Here is a 13,021-nt window from a genome sequence, read left to right as displayed (position 1 = left end):
ACTATGGCCAGGGTCCAACCCTGCAGCTGTGTAACTTATGAGTGACTAGGACTTCTTCCTTTCCTAATAGGGCATACGTTCCTTGCTCTCTTTCTTTCCTTTAATGTCTATTTCTAATCATCGGTGTATGTCTGCCCCTCTGGAGCTCTCGTGTCTGGGTTTCCTCTAGACTTTCACTCTCTACGTGGCTTTTAACAAGTACAGCTGCTTGAAAGAACAGGATGGGGTATTCAGAGGTATCCCTGCCTACATTATTTCGATCTTCCCTACCTCCCCCTAGCTCTGACTTACCAACTGGGCTGAGAGACGGGATGGGAGTCACAGCCTTGGCTTGTGGTGGCAGATTACAAATGCCCACGTCCCAAGAGCAATTGGGGCCGTTCATGTATAGGAAATAGTTTTCTAAACTTGCCATCATCATTAAAGGTAGATCGGTTGCCTGTCAGAGTTGTGGAATTCTCTACACAGCCGAATAACTAAAACATGGATTATCTTCCCCCTCCCCAAATCCCGCCCCAGGAAACAGATGCAAGAAATACTCTCTCATACAACAACAGTAAGTAAATGTGCTCAATTACGGTTTTAATTATTTGATTCTTTGTTGTGCCTGGTAATATGCCCCTTACAGCAAAGATCTGTCTAGAGATCCTGTTTAATTGCCGATTACTGTGTCTTTTAATATCCATCTTGATGCTTCAGAACACATGTCCAACATTTCTCAAATGGGGAAAAGAAAGACAGTTACTCAGTACAGAGCAGAAGCTCCACCTGGAGCTCCTAATTGGGCACCAGTGTGTACTTGTGCCCATTGGCCTCCAGGGACCAGCACTGCCTTTCTGACTGAAATGAACATAGGGTGGGGGGGAGGCTCTTTCATTTAATCCTTTTGTTTGTTCTTTTATGTAAACTTCTGTGAATCAACTCTCCCATCTCTCTGAGTAGTGCCAGGAATAATGTTGAAAGCAATCAAGTGAGAAGCAGGAGCAGGGAAGAGTCCAGATGATGGAAGCTAATTTTGGTCCCTTTTCTCTAGCTAGACAATTGTCAGAAAGCAACACTTGCTAATTACTTTATTTCCCTCATCCTTCTTGAGCACCTGACCAAAAAAAAAAAAAAAAAAAAAAAGTCTTTGGAAGAAATGCATGTCACCCCTTCTGTAAAGTTATCCTGCAGTCCTGAGGTGGTGGGTTAACCATGATCAGGAATAACACTGTTGCTACAGCAGGTCACACACTTACTGTGTACAGGGCATCACCTTCCCACCGCAGCCCCATGAGATGGACAATATGCACTCTGAAACACAGGACAAGTGACCTACCCAAGGTCACCCAGTTAATAGCTGCCAGGGGCAAGATTCAAGCCCCAGTTTGTCCAGCTGACCCTTTTATCTCCTAATCAACAAAATACAAGAGACTACGCATAAAAGTAACTTCACCGAGAATAGATGTGCTCGATTTCGTAAAGAAAATGATGAAGCAGTCCCTTATGTCAGTGCTTTAGCTGTGAGCTTAGCATAGTGGGACACTGCACAGATCGTAACCATGCCCACTGAGAACTACTCTACTTCTCAACGCAGGCTGTCCATGAGCCCAGTGGCCACACGCAGCACCTTTGGCCACGATGTGGGGTTTTTCTTTTGCAGCGTCGTTTTCACGACTTTTAAAACAACAACAAGCACTTGGCACTTCCCTGTAGAAGTGGAAAGTGTAGCAGAAGTCCCCCTGCCCTGTCTCTGAGGGCAAGGGCTGTGCCCAGGAGAGGATGAGGGTTCTGTGCTGGCCATTCTGCACCGCGGCCCCCTGACTGCATCAGTAGCATCTCTGGGCAAAGGGAAGTAGACGAAGTACTCAATTGTCTCCATGCTAAAGCACCACAGAAAAGGGAAGAATAAGGAAGCCAGATTCTCTAGTCAGCCCATCCTAAGTCTGGAGTGCAGCACAGTTCAGCTCTAGAGCAGTGTGTGCTTTTTGAGAAAAGAGGGCCAGGTGGGCTCCTATATTGGGTCTGTCAGGTCTGGCCCCCCAAGCTGGGGGCCACTCACTACCCTCTGCGGTCTCTCCCCAGCAGTGTTACTACGCAATCCGCATCTTTGCTGGACAGGACCCCTCCTGTGTCTGGGTCGGATGGGTGACACCAGACTATCACTTATACAGTGAGAAGTTTGACCTGAATAAAAACTGTACGGTGACTGTTACCCTAGGGGATGAAAGAGGCCGGGTCCACGAAAGGTAAGGGGGCTCCCAAGGGGCGGGGTCAGCCACCAGGCTCCTCACTTCCCCTCACCCCCAAGCTGTCTTCTTTCCCCTTCTGCCCAACACCCCAAAAGAAGGAAGCATCCCAGTGTCTATGAAAAAGGAAAAGTGAGGCACAGATTTAAAAATCCTTCGCCAGACAAGGAGTACTAATGGTAGAAGTGTTATTAGTGAAAATCGAGGGTAATTTCATCACATGTATAAGACATGGCCCAGGGATGGGAGATGCAGATGGACAATTGGGACTCTGTGCTCCTTCTCAGACACTTCTCTGTGGGTTCTAGGTAAGCCTCAATTTCAACAACATCAAAGCAAGACAGAAAAATCCCTGGGTGCCTGAAAGAAATTGATTCAGAAGAAATAAAAAGGTGCACCACATCACATAGCAACTGATTGACTCCGAACTCTTCATCCTAAGGATGTAAGGTGTCTGAAAGCATAAAGAACATAAAAGAGAGACAGCAGACTCATGAATAATAACCACTGAGAGAAATTAGGGATCTTTTGGGAAAGCATGTCTTAGGTATACCCATGCCTTCCCCCTGGTCCACTGAGTTGGGAAGGGTGGGGCGTGGAGATTGTCATCAGAAAAAGAGTCTCTGGCCAGTGGTGCCCCAAAGGTGACCCAGGAGACCAGGCCTTGTGTCTACCCATGGGATACTTAATAGAGTCTTTCCCAAACGGACATGTTTGGAGGTGTAATAAGTTGTCTCTCAAGCTGACCTTTATCCCTCCAAAGTCAGGAACATTTTGTAGCCATTGTTACTTCAGTGCTCCTGGCTCATCAAAGACTGGTGGCCAGAGAGGTCACTGAGCATCACTGTGTCATGCAGGACCACTGTGGACAGGTGGTTAAGACCAGACCCTGGAAGCAAACTGCCTGGGTTTTAAACTGGGTTCAGAACTTACTAGAGGTGGGACTTTGGAACACCTAGCCTTCCTGGGCCTCAGTTTACTCATCCATAAAATGAGGATGATAGTTCCAGTCTCATAGATTAAATGAGATATTACATAGAAAAATGCCTAAAACAGTGCCTTGACCCAGGCACTGAATAAACATCACTCTTATTACCACTACTGAATGTCTATCCTATTGCAAGACCCAGAATAGATGCTATAAACAACATCCAGTGTCTTGTTGGGTTGGAAAGGAAGCATGCGAAAGCAGTCAAAAGTCTTTGCTCTTTAGCCAGAAGAACCAAAGGCAGCCGTGTCCATCCCAACTGGGTTTATTGCTCATTATTTGCTGGCTCTGCCACACCAGACAGATTACTTGATTTATCTCAGCCTCAGTGATCACATTTATTTTGAAGACTGACAGTAGAACAAGACCCAGTAGGTAGTAGATACTCAGTAATTCTTAGTTTGTTGTCTCATATTATAAAAAGTAAATATAGGATTGATTTTCAGATGTTTGGAGACATTTCAAATTTGGGTCCTTTAAAATATGACCAAAGTGTGGCATTTCCCATTCCCACAGCTTTGATACATTCGGAATTGAATTCTATAGTAGGCATCAGTGAACTTAGTACTCTGATCACGGAAAGGCAGGAATAACGTGGCTACAGTTTAACCTTTATGGAAATCTAGCAATGGCTGTCACTCTTTGAAAGGGACGTTTTCTACCAGCCCTGCCTGAGGGGCGTTCACCCTGAGAAACCAGCCCAACTGGTGCCCCAAAGGAGAGAGGTGAACAGATGCTTACGAAGGTAATTTCCAGTCTCAGGGGGAAATTATGTGCTTCTAGAGCTGGAAAGAACCTTGGAGAATTCTAATCGAAACTTTAACTTTCCAAGATCAAATCCGATTGACCTTAGGATGTTGAAAGGGGTATTAGAGCCTCAGGTATAGAGTCACTCTCTTGTGTAGCCTGAGAAAAAGCACTTTTATGGTACTTCAAACAACTGATTCCTCAAGTGTTGTGCACCAGGACTGGGCTTGGGAGGAGACCAGATTGTCTGTCTCTTGCCCACAGTCAGGGTGGCAGGCTCTGAGAATCACCCCTGCCACTGTGCCACTTCTCCAAAGCCCACACAGGATTTTCAGTCTTTCCGTTGAGGAATCAGGCTTTGGAGACTCAGTGGCTTTTTGGCTATTACTCTTGGCTTTTAAGTATAAATGCCTATGATGGAGTTTATACTGTGGTGGGGAGGTAGACAGCCAGCTGAGAAATGCACCCAAGTCGGTAGTTATTGAAGAGTACAGGAAGCAGAACTGGGCAGGGGGCGGGGGGGAGCGGGGGAGCCAGGTTATATAGGTCAAGGAGGTAGTGGGGCCTTAGAGACCACTTGTGACATACTTTGCAAGTGTTCCCAAGCCTGCCATCCTAAGGATGTGGGCCTGAGTTTTCAAGTATGTTACAGCCTTTTTCCCTGACACTGCGGATTTTTGTTCCTGCTTTTTATACCAGATCCCTGTATAAAACGGCCTATGGCGGGTGCCCTCTCTGTACCTCCATCTCCCATCTCTGAGGTGGGAGTACTACCATCCCCATGATCTCTTTCAAAGAGGGGAATTGACATTGAGCCAGGAGACAGTTACCTGAACAGTATGTTCTTTGGACCAAAGTATCTTAATAGATTGCCACATCCCTAAATTGAGTGGTCATGACAGAGAAAATTGGGTTGAAGCTGAATGAATGTATTTAAGAAAAAAAGTTACTAGGGGCTGACCGGAAAGCTTCATTGGAAGGTTTCTGGGGCATTTCATTTCTGAGCCTTGACTGCACACCATCCCAGTCCAGATTCTGTGCTTTTTCCTCTCTTTGACTTCTAGTGTGAAACGCAGTAACTGCTACATGGTGTGGGGTGGGGATATTGTGGCCACTTCCCAAAGATCAAGTCGGAGCAACGTGGACCTGGAGATCGGCTGCCTCGTGGATCTGGCGATGGGCATGTTGTCTTTCTCCGCCAATGGGCGAGAACTCGGCACATGTTACCAGGTAAGGGTGGCTCTGGGTCTGAGCCAGCAGTGTCCCCGGCCTGTGTGTGTATGGCTCTGCTCCTCATTCTTCATATTCAACATCCCCACCACAGCCTGAGGGGTTGATGAGTCCACAGGGTTCACAAGCCATCTAGGAAAAGAAACCAGAACAAAATGACTTCATTTTTACAGATAGAAAATGGGGGGAAATGTCATTATTTATTGGTTGACCAGGTATCCTTGGTTGTCTTTCTAGAAGATAAGAAGGCTTTTCTTTGGTGATGGTCTCTGAAAGGTGATTCATTTATTCCATGAACATTTCTTGTGCAGCTTTCATGTTACCTGTACTATATACAAGGTGCAAAGTCTAAAGCATGAGCAGAGATACTCCTTGCTTTAAGAAACGCCTGTGCTCAAAATATAGGGTCATAAAAAATGACTTATGTGCCAGGGTATATTCCTTTTGCAAAAAGGTGATTCTCATTCCTTATGAATTCCTTACAGGATCCTTTAAAAATGCATTTATATAAATGATGTGTTTCTCTATTTCATTGACTGTGAGCTCTGACAGAACTCCTCGGGAACACCATCAATTGCACACATGTCGGTTTACCAATTATTAACCACAAGAAGCTTTACTCTTTGAAGCAGGATTTTTAGCCTTGATATCCAGGTAAACTTGGGAAATGCCACATATTATATCCTCTTTCTGACATTGGCAATGAACGTCAGTGCAAGGCAACTTTAAAAAATACTTTAGAAAGAAACCTGTCTAACCAAGCATTTCTCATAATACTTAACCAAGAAAAGTGTTTTTGTTTTTTTTTTTTGGTTTTTGTTTTTCACTTTAACAGTAGTAGTTTTCTGTAAGTCTGGAGTTCTACAGAGCATATTCTGGAAAAAGCTAAATTAAGAAATTAAATTTCTATGTTAAACTTTCTTGATACTCCCAAGGTAGAATGGAGATGTATGGAGAGTGTCATCTGAGTTCAGAGAAGGAAGAGCTCACCTCCGTCAAGAGTCAGGGAAATGTTCATTACAGAGAAAGCTTGATGTTGAAGCAAGAAAAGAATTCTTCTCTGAAAGTGAGGGGAAGTATACTAAGGTTGAAAGAATGGCACAGGAGATAGCCCCATGGAGATAGGAAAGCATAGGGTAGATTTGAGGAACAATGGCCGGCCTCGTAGGTGGCCTCTATGGTTAGTGCTGAGAAATTCATCTGGAAAAAGATAAGGAGGTATTGATGGGAATTGAGGAGCTCTTGAAGGTTTCTGACCAGAACAGCGACATGCAGTGTTTAAGGCAGCTTAGCTAACTACAGCAGAGAAAAAGCATCCCACTACTGTGTAAGTGGATAAAACCCCAGATTCTACAGTCAGCCCCATGGTCCAGCCTCCAGCTGAAAAGCCTCTTGGCAGCCATTTGTCTGGCCTGTGGTTGGAGAGATGGCATCCAGAGGGGGGAGGTGAAGTAGCCGCCCCAAATCTGAATTGTTTGGTGACCAAGAACAGATGGACCAAACCCTTCCTGGGGCCTGGGGATGGTGTGCTGGCATGGGGGCAGCTGCCTCCTCTCCAGCGCCTCCCCATCCTCCCAGGAAAAAGTGGAACCATCCACATCACGCAGCAGTCTGGTCCAGCCCCTGGGGCCCAACCAGCCATGCCCAGCAAGAGGCCTTTGTGAAACAGGCTTCGAGGCTGAAAGTAAAGTATCCATTTTCTGGTACTTTCTCATGATTTCACCCCCTCACCCCCAAACCCCTGAGAAAATGCTTATATATGTTACTGCTGTCCTTCAGAATCCATTAGCTTCTTCCCATTAACTTTTTGAAATGAGTTTGACTGAACGCTCCTCCCTGAGCTGCAGAGACCTCTAAAACATCTAATAACTCTGAAGGCTAGCCGGGCTTTGGAGGTCCCTAAGTAAATAAAGAAAGAAGCCCGGGCCTTGGCAGCTGCAGAGACTCGCCTGCCTCGGGGGAAGAGCCCGTGCTGTTGAGGAAATGTCACAGCAGAGAGCAGGACACTGTGGCTGTTGATATGTATCCGGCTTTCTTGGTAGTTCCTGGGTAACTCAGGGCTGGCCCATTGTCTTCTCTGAGCTGCGTGCTGGGAACCGACCGGCCTGAGATGCCTTCCTCCCCAGCATGCGTGTAAATCCTGCTCTCTCTGCTCAGTGGCCCCAGTCCTGCAGGCCACCCTGGGGCACCCCTATAGTGAAGGGGAGAGTGCCAGGGCTCAGCACGGGAACCCCTCGGGAGGAGGCTCACACCCGGCAGCCCCCTTGTCATTCCAGGCAAGACGCTGCCATGTCCAGCCACGCATCTGGTCCCCCGGCAGTCGGATGATTGTTATTCTGCAGCTGTGGCCATTTTCATTTTTCAATTATCTCAAGAGGAGCAGGGCAGCAATATTTATATACTGGCTTTCTGTTCAGAAAGGACCAGTAACCAAAATAATGAGAGGAGGATTCTCTCAGACGGCATTTCTAGACCACCCCCCACCCCATTAAATAACTGCTATGCAATTTGAAAACCTTTTTCTCTTGCACTTAATGTAATCATGGGAGAAATGAGAAATAAAATGTATGTTCAAGAGCCACTCCTTGGTTCTTGCCACCCAGCCACACTGCTCTGAGAATAGAACCAGCTACAAGGCTCAGATTGACGAGACGGGCTAGCTTTCAATTCAGGCCAGTTCCTATGCCCTGACCTTCACACGTGACCAGAAATAAAATGTCTGTTATTGCCAGGACAAAAGAGATCAGCCAGTGAGAAAAAGGTACCTTAAATACAAAAGAAAAATAGCCCATGGCCCTTCCTGGCAGCCTCAGATCTGGGCTCCTGCTCACATGACAATGGAAGCTCCCCATCCAGAGGCCATCCCTCTGGTCTGTCGCCGGTTCCTGCGCCTGAAACAGGACCTAGCACCCAGGACGTGCTTGGGAAGTATTTATTGCCAAACTGGCCAACCCGGCTGGGAGGCCACCGTTTCCATTTCTTACTTGCTTCTTAACAAGTTACCACAAAATTAGCATAAAATCAATACATTTACTATGTCACAGTCCTGGAAGTTTGTGTTCTCGGCTCAGGTTCTCACCAGGCCAAAATCAAGGCCTCAGAGGGGCCGAGCTGCCTCTCTCTGGAGGCTCCGGGGGGAATGCACTCCAAGGTCGTTCAGATGATTGTCAGGATCCAGTGTGGTTGTAGGCTGCAATTTGAGGTCCATTTTTCCTTGCTTGCCTTTTTCCTTTCCTTTCCTTACCTTACCTCTCGCTCCCAGAGGTGCCCACATTCCTTCTCAAGTGGCCCCTTCGATCCTCAAAGCTGATGAGAGCCTGTCCTGTTCTCGTGCTTCGGTCAATCTGACTTTGCCTTCTGCCCCCAACAAGAGAAAACACCTGCTTTTTAAAGGTTCACGTGCTTGGATTAGGCTCCCAAGGATAATCTCTCCGTTTTTAAGGTCAACTGGTTAGTAGCCTTACTTCCATCTATAGACTCTCTTTTGCCACGTAACATACGCAATCACAGAAATAACCCCAGGGGTCAAGAAAGCCATCTAAGATTCTGCTCTCACTCCCCCAGTTGCCATTTTCATCCCCCTCTACACCCATTGTGAGCCCACACTTGTGTGTTCTTTTTTGAGTGGTTGAAGATAAAGTTCCATTGTTCATCATACTCTGCATGGTAGAAATAAACCCATCCCTGGGCATCCTAAATGCTTTCAAAGCCCCTCCTCCTTGCAGGGGAGCTTGAAGAAGGCCCTGGCATTTGACTGAGTGGTTTATGAAGTTTGCAGGGACCAGTCCTGAGGGACCTGAAAACATACCATCCTCTTCAGCCTGTAGGTCCCTATACTAGTGTGACCATTCAGCGTAGAGAACCTTGGGGCTGAATGCATTTGTCTGGCCCCATGAGCTCAGATTCGTGATCTTCTTGCTGGTCCATGTGAAGCGTCCCAGCCATCAGAGCTCTGCTCCTTGAAAGTTACAGTGACTTGAGCATTGCAAGTTGTTCTAGATGTCACGTATCAGATATCTGAGAAATCTGGGGGCCAGCCCAGGGATGTATCAAATCAGAATTTCCTATTAGTGTCTCTCCCTGCTGCAAACTCAGGGCCCGGCACAAAGCAGATAGATAATACGTACTAAATCACTACTCATTAAATGTCCCTTACAAAGTTTACTCCAGATATCACCAGGCAGTTCTAGCTGCATCCCCACATTTTGGTTTTACGGGCATTTATCCCTCCATATGGTCCATGGACACCTGAAGCATTAGGCTTAAACCAAGTGTTTATACTTAGCATGTGAGCCCCTGCAGTGTACTGGGATGGTTCACCGTGTACTGAGCGTAAGTCTGGTTTAACCCATCTGATGACCTCTTTCATCATGAGCAAGTGGTAGCCCTAGACCATGTAGTCTTGTAAGTCACTTCCAGCCATAAAAATGTGTTTTTATAAATCTTATGTCTAAAGGCATTGAAGAAATTCACTATGAAAAGGAAGCCTGTAATCAAATACTCTGACCAAAAAGAACCTCTGTATTCATTTTCTATTACTGTATAACGAATGACCACAGACATTGTGACTTACAACAGCATACCTTGATGGTCTCACAGTTTCCGTGGGTCTGCAGTGGGGACACAGCCCAGCTGGGCCCTCCACTCCGTTTCACAAGGCTGCAGTCAAGGTGTCAGCCAGGCTGCATTCTTTTCCAAAGCTCGAGGTCCTTTTCTGAGCTCATGTGGTTGTTGGCAGCAGTCAGTTGCTTACATTTGTAGGTTTGAGGTTCCATTTCTTGTTGACTGCAGCCAGGGGCACTCTCAGTCCCGTGATACCCCCTGAAATTTCCCTCTGGTGGCCTTTCTTAGTCTCTGTTAAAACAGGGTAGCTTCCTTCTCCAAAGCCAGGTGGAGAACCTTCTCTCTAGTCTGCTGAGATGCAGTCTTACATAAATAATGTAGCCAAACCAAGGGAGTAACAATCTCTATATCTTTGCCATATTCTATTTTCTAGAAACAAGACACAGGTTCTAGGGGAGGGGACTGTACAAGAGAGTGACTCACTGGGGGCCAACTTAGGGTATGTCCATGACATTCACCATCCCCTAACTGCAAGAGAGTTACAAGAATTTCCTAATGTCTGCATTTACTTAAAGACAAAGAACTTTGGTTAGTAGGATTAAAATCCCTTTTCTTCTTCCATGGTCTTCCTAGTCTGATCAAAACCCCTACGTCAAAGTGGGCAAGTGATAAGTGGAGTCCCTGCTGTCATAAATATATCCACACACTTCATCTAAGTAGTGGCTAGAAGACAGTCAGTGAATCCTACACTATTTAATGTAGGAACTAGAATCATCAAGAGTAAGGAGGAAGCGGAGAGAAGTCCAGAGGAACTGAGTAAAACGGAGAGGTTTTAAGAAAAGGAGGTAGGCTGTGGAAACAGCCTCTTTCTTATGTTATTCCAAGGAAACACCTGCCTATAAAGCAGCAGTTCTCAACCGGGGGCGTTTTTCCCTCTACGGGACATTTGGCAATCTTCAGAGACTCTTTTAGCTGTCTTGACTGTGGTGGGGGTGGAGAGTACTACTGACATCTTCTGGGTAGAGGCCAGGGATGGTGCGAAATATCCTACAACACACAGGACAGCCCCTACAGCAGAGAGTTAAGCAGCCAAAGATGTCAGCAGTGCTGAGGCTGAGAAGCCTGGCCGTAAGACGCCCCTTGGGGTTGCTTGATCAACATCCCTTTGCCCTCAGAAATAACACTAAAGTCCTTGCACCACTCTCCAGGATCACCTTCTATGGGCAGGAGTGATGAATGATGGTGTTCCATGCATGCCAGGTGTCTCCATGTTCTGTGAAGAGCCAGGACATCACATTGTTCCCTCACCAATAGCAGCCATTGCCTTCGGGGGGCAGTTGGTAGCTCCCCACATGTGACCATCCCCCTGAGCACTGGAGAAAGCGGTTGGCTGCTGTTAACAGAGAAAATGAAAGAACGTGAGATGATTGAGCCCCAAGTAGAGACAGTGAGAGAGTGAATAAATTGGGGGCGGTGACAGTCAATACCAATAGGCACCCGTCTCAGAATTTCTGGGCAGTGGAAATTGACCCGCCAGCTAGCTGTCTTCTTTCAGCTAAGGTTAGAATGGGGGTGTTGATTAAAACCCCCCATGACTTAGCCATCTGTGATTTTATAATTCTGAGCAAACTTCTTGATCTGTTTTGTTTTCCAGGTGGAGCCCAATACCAAAGTGTTTCCAGCAGTCTTCCTGCAGCCTACGAGCACGTCCTTGTTTCAGTTTGAACTTGGGAAGCTGAAGGTATTGATCTGCCCTCTAACCCAATGGCTATGATAAAAGAAGGCAGTGTCAACCATTAGGGGAAAAATCCTAGGCCTCCGAAAACAAGGGAATCCCTTCTCATACACCACCTCACCGGTCCCCCCAACCTGGCCCCTATACTTGCCCGTGAAATTCTTATGACAGAAGGTAGGTTCTCATTTTCCTTTCTCCCACTTCTACTGGGTGCTGAAAGAATTAATTAATGCTAATATAACCCATTATGCAAGATCTGAATTAGGCTGGTAAAGCCTTAGAAGTCTCGGGATTCATTTCTCTCTCTGTAGTTTATACTAACCATATTGGTGATCACGGGCCAGGTTGCATTATCCAGCAACTGAGCACCTCTGTAGTGCACACGTTTCCCTCTCAACACCTTTCCACCTTGCCCCAGAACTCAATGCCCCTGTCGGCGGCCATATTTAAGAGTGAAGAGAAGAACCCAGTTCCGCAGTGTCCACCTCGGCTGGATGTGCAGACCATCCAACCCGTGCTCTGGAGCCGCATGCCCAGCAGCTTCCTGAAGGTGGAGACAGAGCGGGTGAGCGAGCGCCATGGCTGGGTGGTGCAGTGCCTGGAGCCCCTGCAGATGATGGCACTCCACATCCCGGAGGAGAACAGGTAGTGGAGGGGCCCCCAGAGGATGGGGCAGGCCTGGCAGGCAGCAAGGAAAGGGAAAGAGCCTCAATGGCCAAGGGCCCTGCTCAGTCCATTGACTTCCCAGAAACTTCAGTTTCTCTCTCCCTTCCTCACTTTCATTCTTCCCTTGGAAATATAGCAGGATATTCAGTATGATATGCCTGCCACAAGCCTTCACCGCAGCTCCAAGTGCCTGCAGTCAGGAACATTTCCAACCATTTAATTAAAAACTCCAATGTGACCCTGAAATAATGACAAGAATGGGGGAAATGAGGCATACCTAGCTTGCTTAGAGAACGAAGAATGGGCTCCTAGGCTCCTTCTGCTAAGAGGTACTCTTGGATTATGGTCTACATTCAATCTCCGCACTCTCACTTTCTGGCCTTGTGGCCTTGGGTAAATTACTTACTTCCATTTCCTCATGATACAGTAAAATAAATGACCACCCAAAGGACTGCTGGGAGAAACAAATGAAATTGTGTAGGTAAAATCTAGTAGAGTTTCTATATGTCATAAGAATTAAATAAATTTTACTGTTAACATATTATGACCCCTTGATCTGTTGGGCGAAAAACAAAGTAATGGGGAGTAGAAGGATTTGACACCTGAACAGCTCCCATTTAAGTATTCGACTGGGTCATGGACTGAGGCAAGACAGACTAGTGGAGGACAGGAACAGTAAAAGACAGGGGCCCAGCCAAGTAAGTCAATTGCAGAGGATCCTCACATCCATGATGGCAGAGCAAGACAAAACAGAAAAACTGAGCAGGGAGCAGAGACCGTGGACCCCCACAGATGAGGGACCAACACACTGACTTCCAAATAGGCTTCTAAAGTCAGGAAGGAGAAAGTGAATTGATTATGCCA

General features: G+C 46.6%; 1 protein-coding gene across 1 annotated transcript in view; it reads left to right on the top strand.

Annotated features, from left to right (window-relative positions):
• The window catches only part of RYR3 (ryanodine receptor 3), a 364,573-nt gene that overhangs the window by 178,513 nt on the left and 173,039 nt on the right, over positions 1-13,021 (top strand). The window contains exons 31-35 of the mRNA XM_088025080.1: positions 520-556; positions 2,065-2,228; positions 5,028-5,193; positions 11,411-11,497; positions 11,910-12,136. Coding sequence (XP_087881206.1) covers positions 520-556; positions 2,065-2,228; positions 5,028-5,193; positions 11,411-11,497; positions 11,910-12,136 — 681 coding nt within the window. The remainder of the gene's footprint in view (positions 1-519; positions 557-2,064; positions 2,229-5,027; positions 5,194-11,410; positions 11,498-11,909; positions 12,137-13,021) is intronic.

The sequence above is a fragment of the Eumetopias jubatus genome, unplaced genomic scaffold (assembly GCF_037043125.1).
Source record: "Eumetopias jubatus isolate StellerSeaLion01/CBP00866 unplaced genomic scaffold, mEumJub1_p1.0 scaffold_7, whole genome shotgun sequence".
NCBI classification, from domain to species: Eukaryota; Metazoa; Chordata; class Mammalia; order Carnivora; family Otariidae; genus Eumetopias; species Eumetopias jubatus.
The sequence above is the reverse complement of the archived record's forward strand: the minus strand, read 5'-3'. Positions and strand labels throughout refer to the sequence as shown.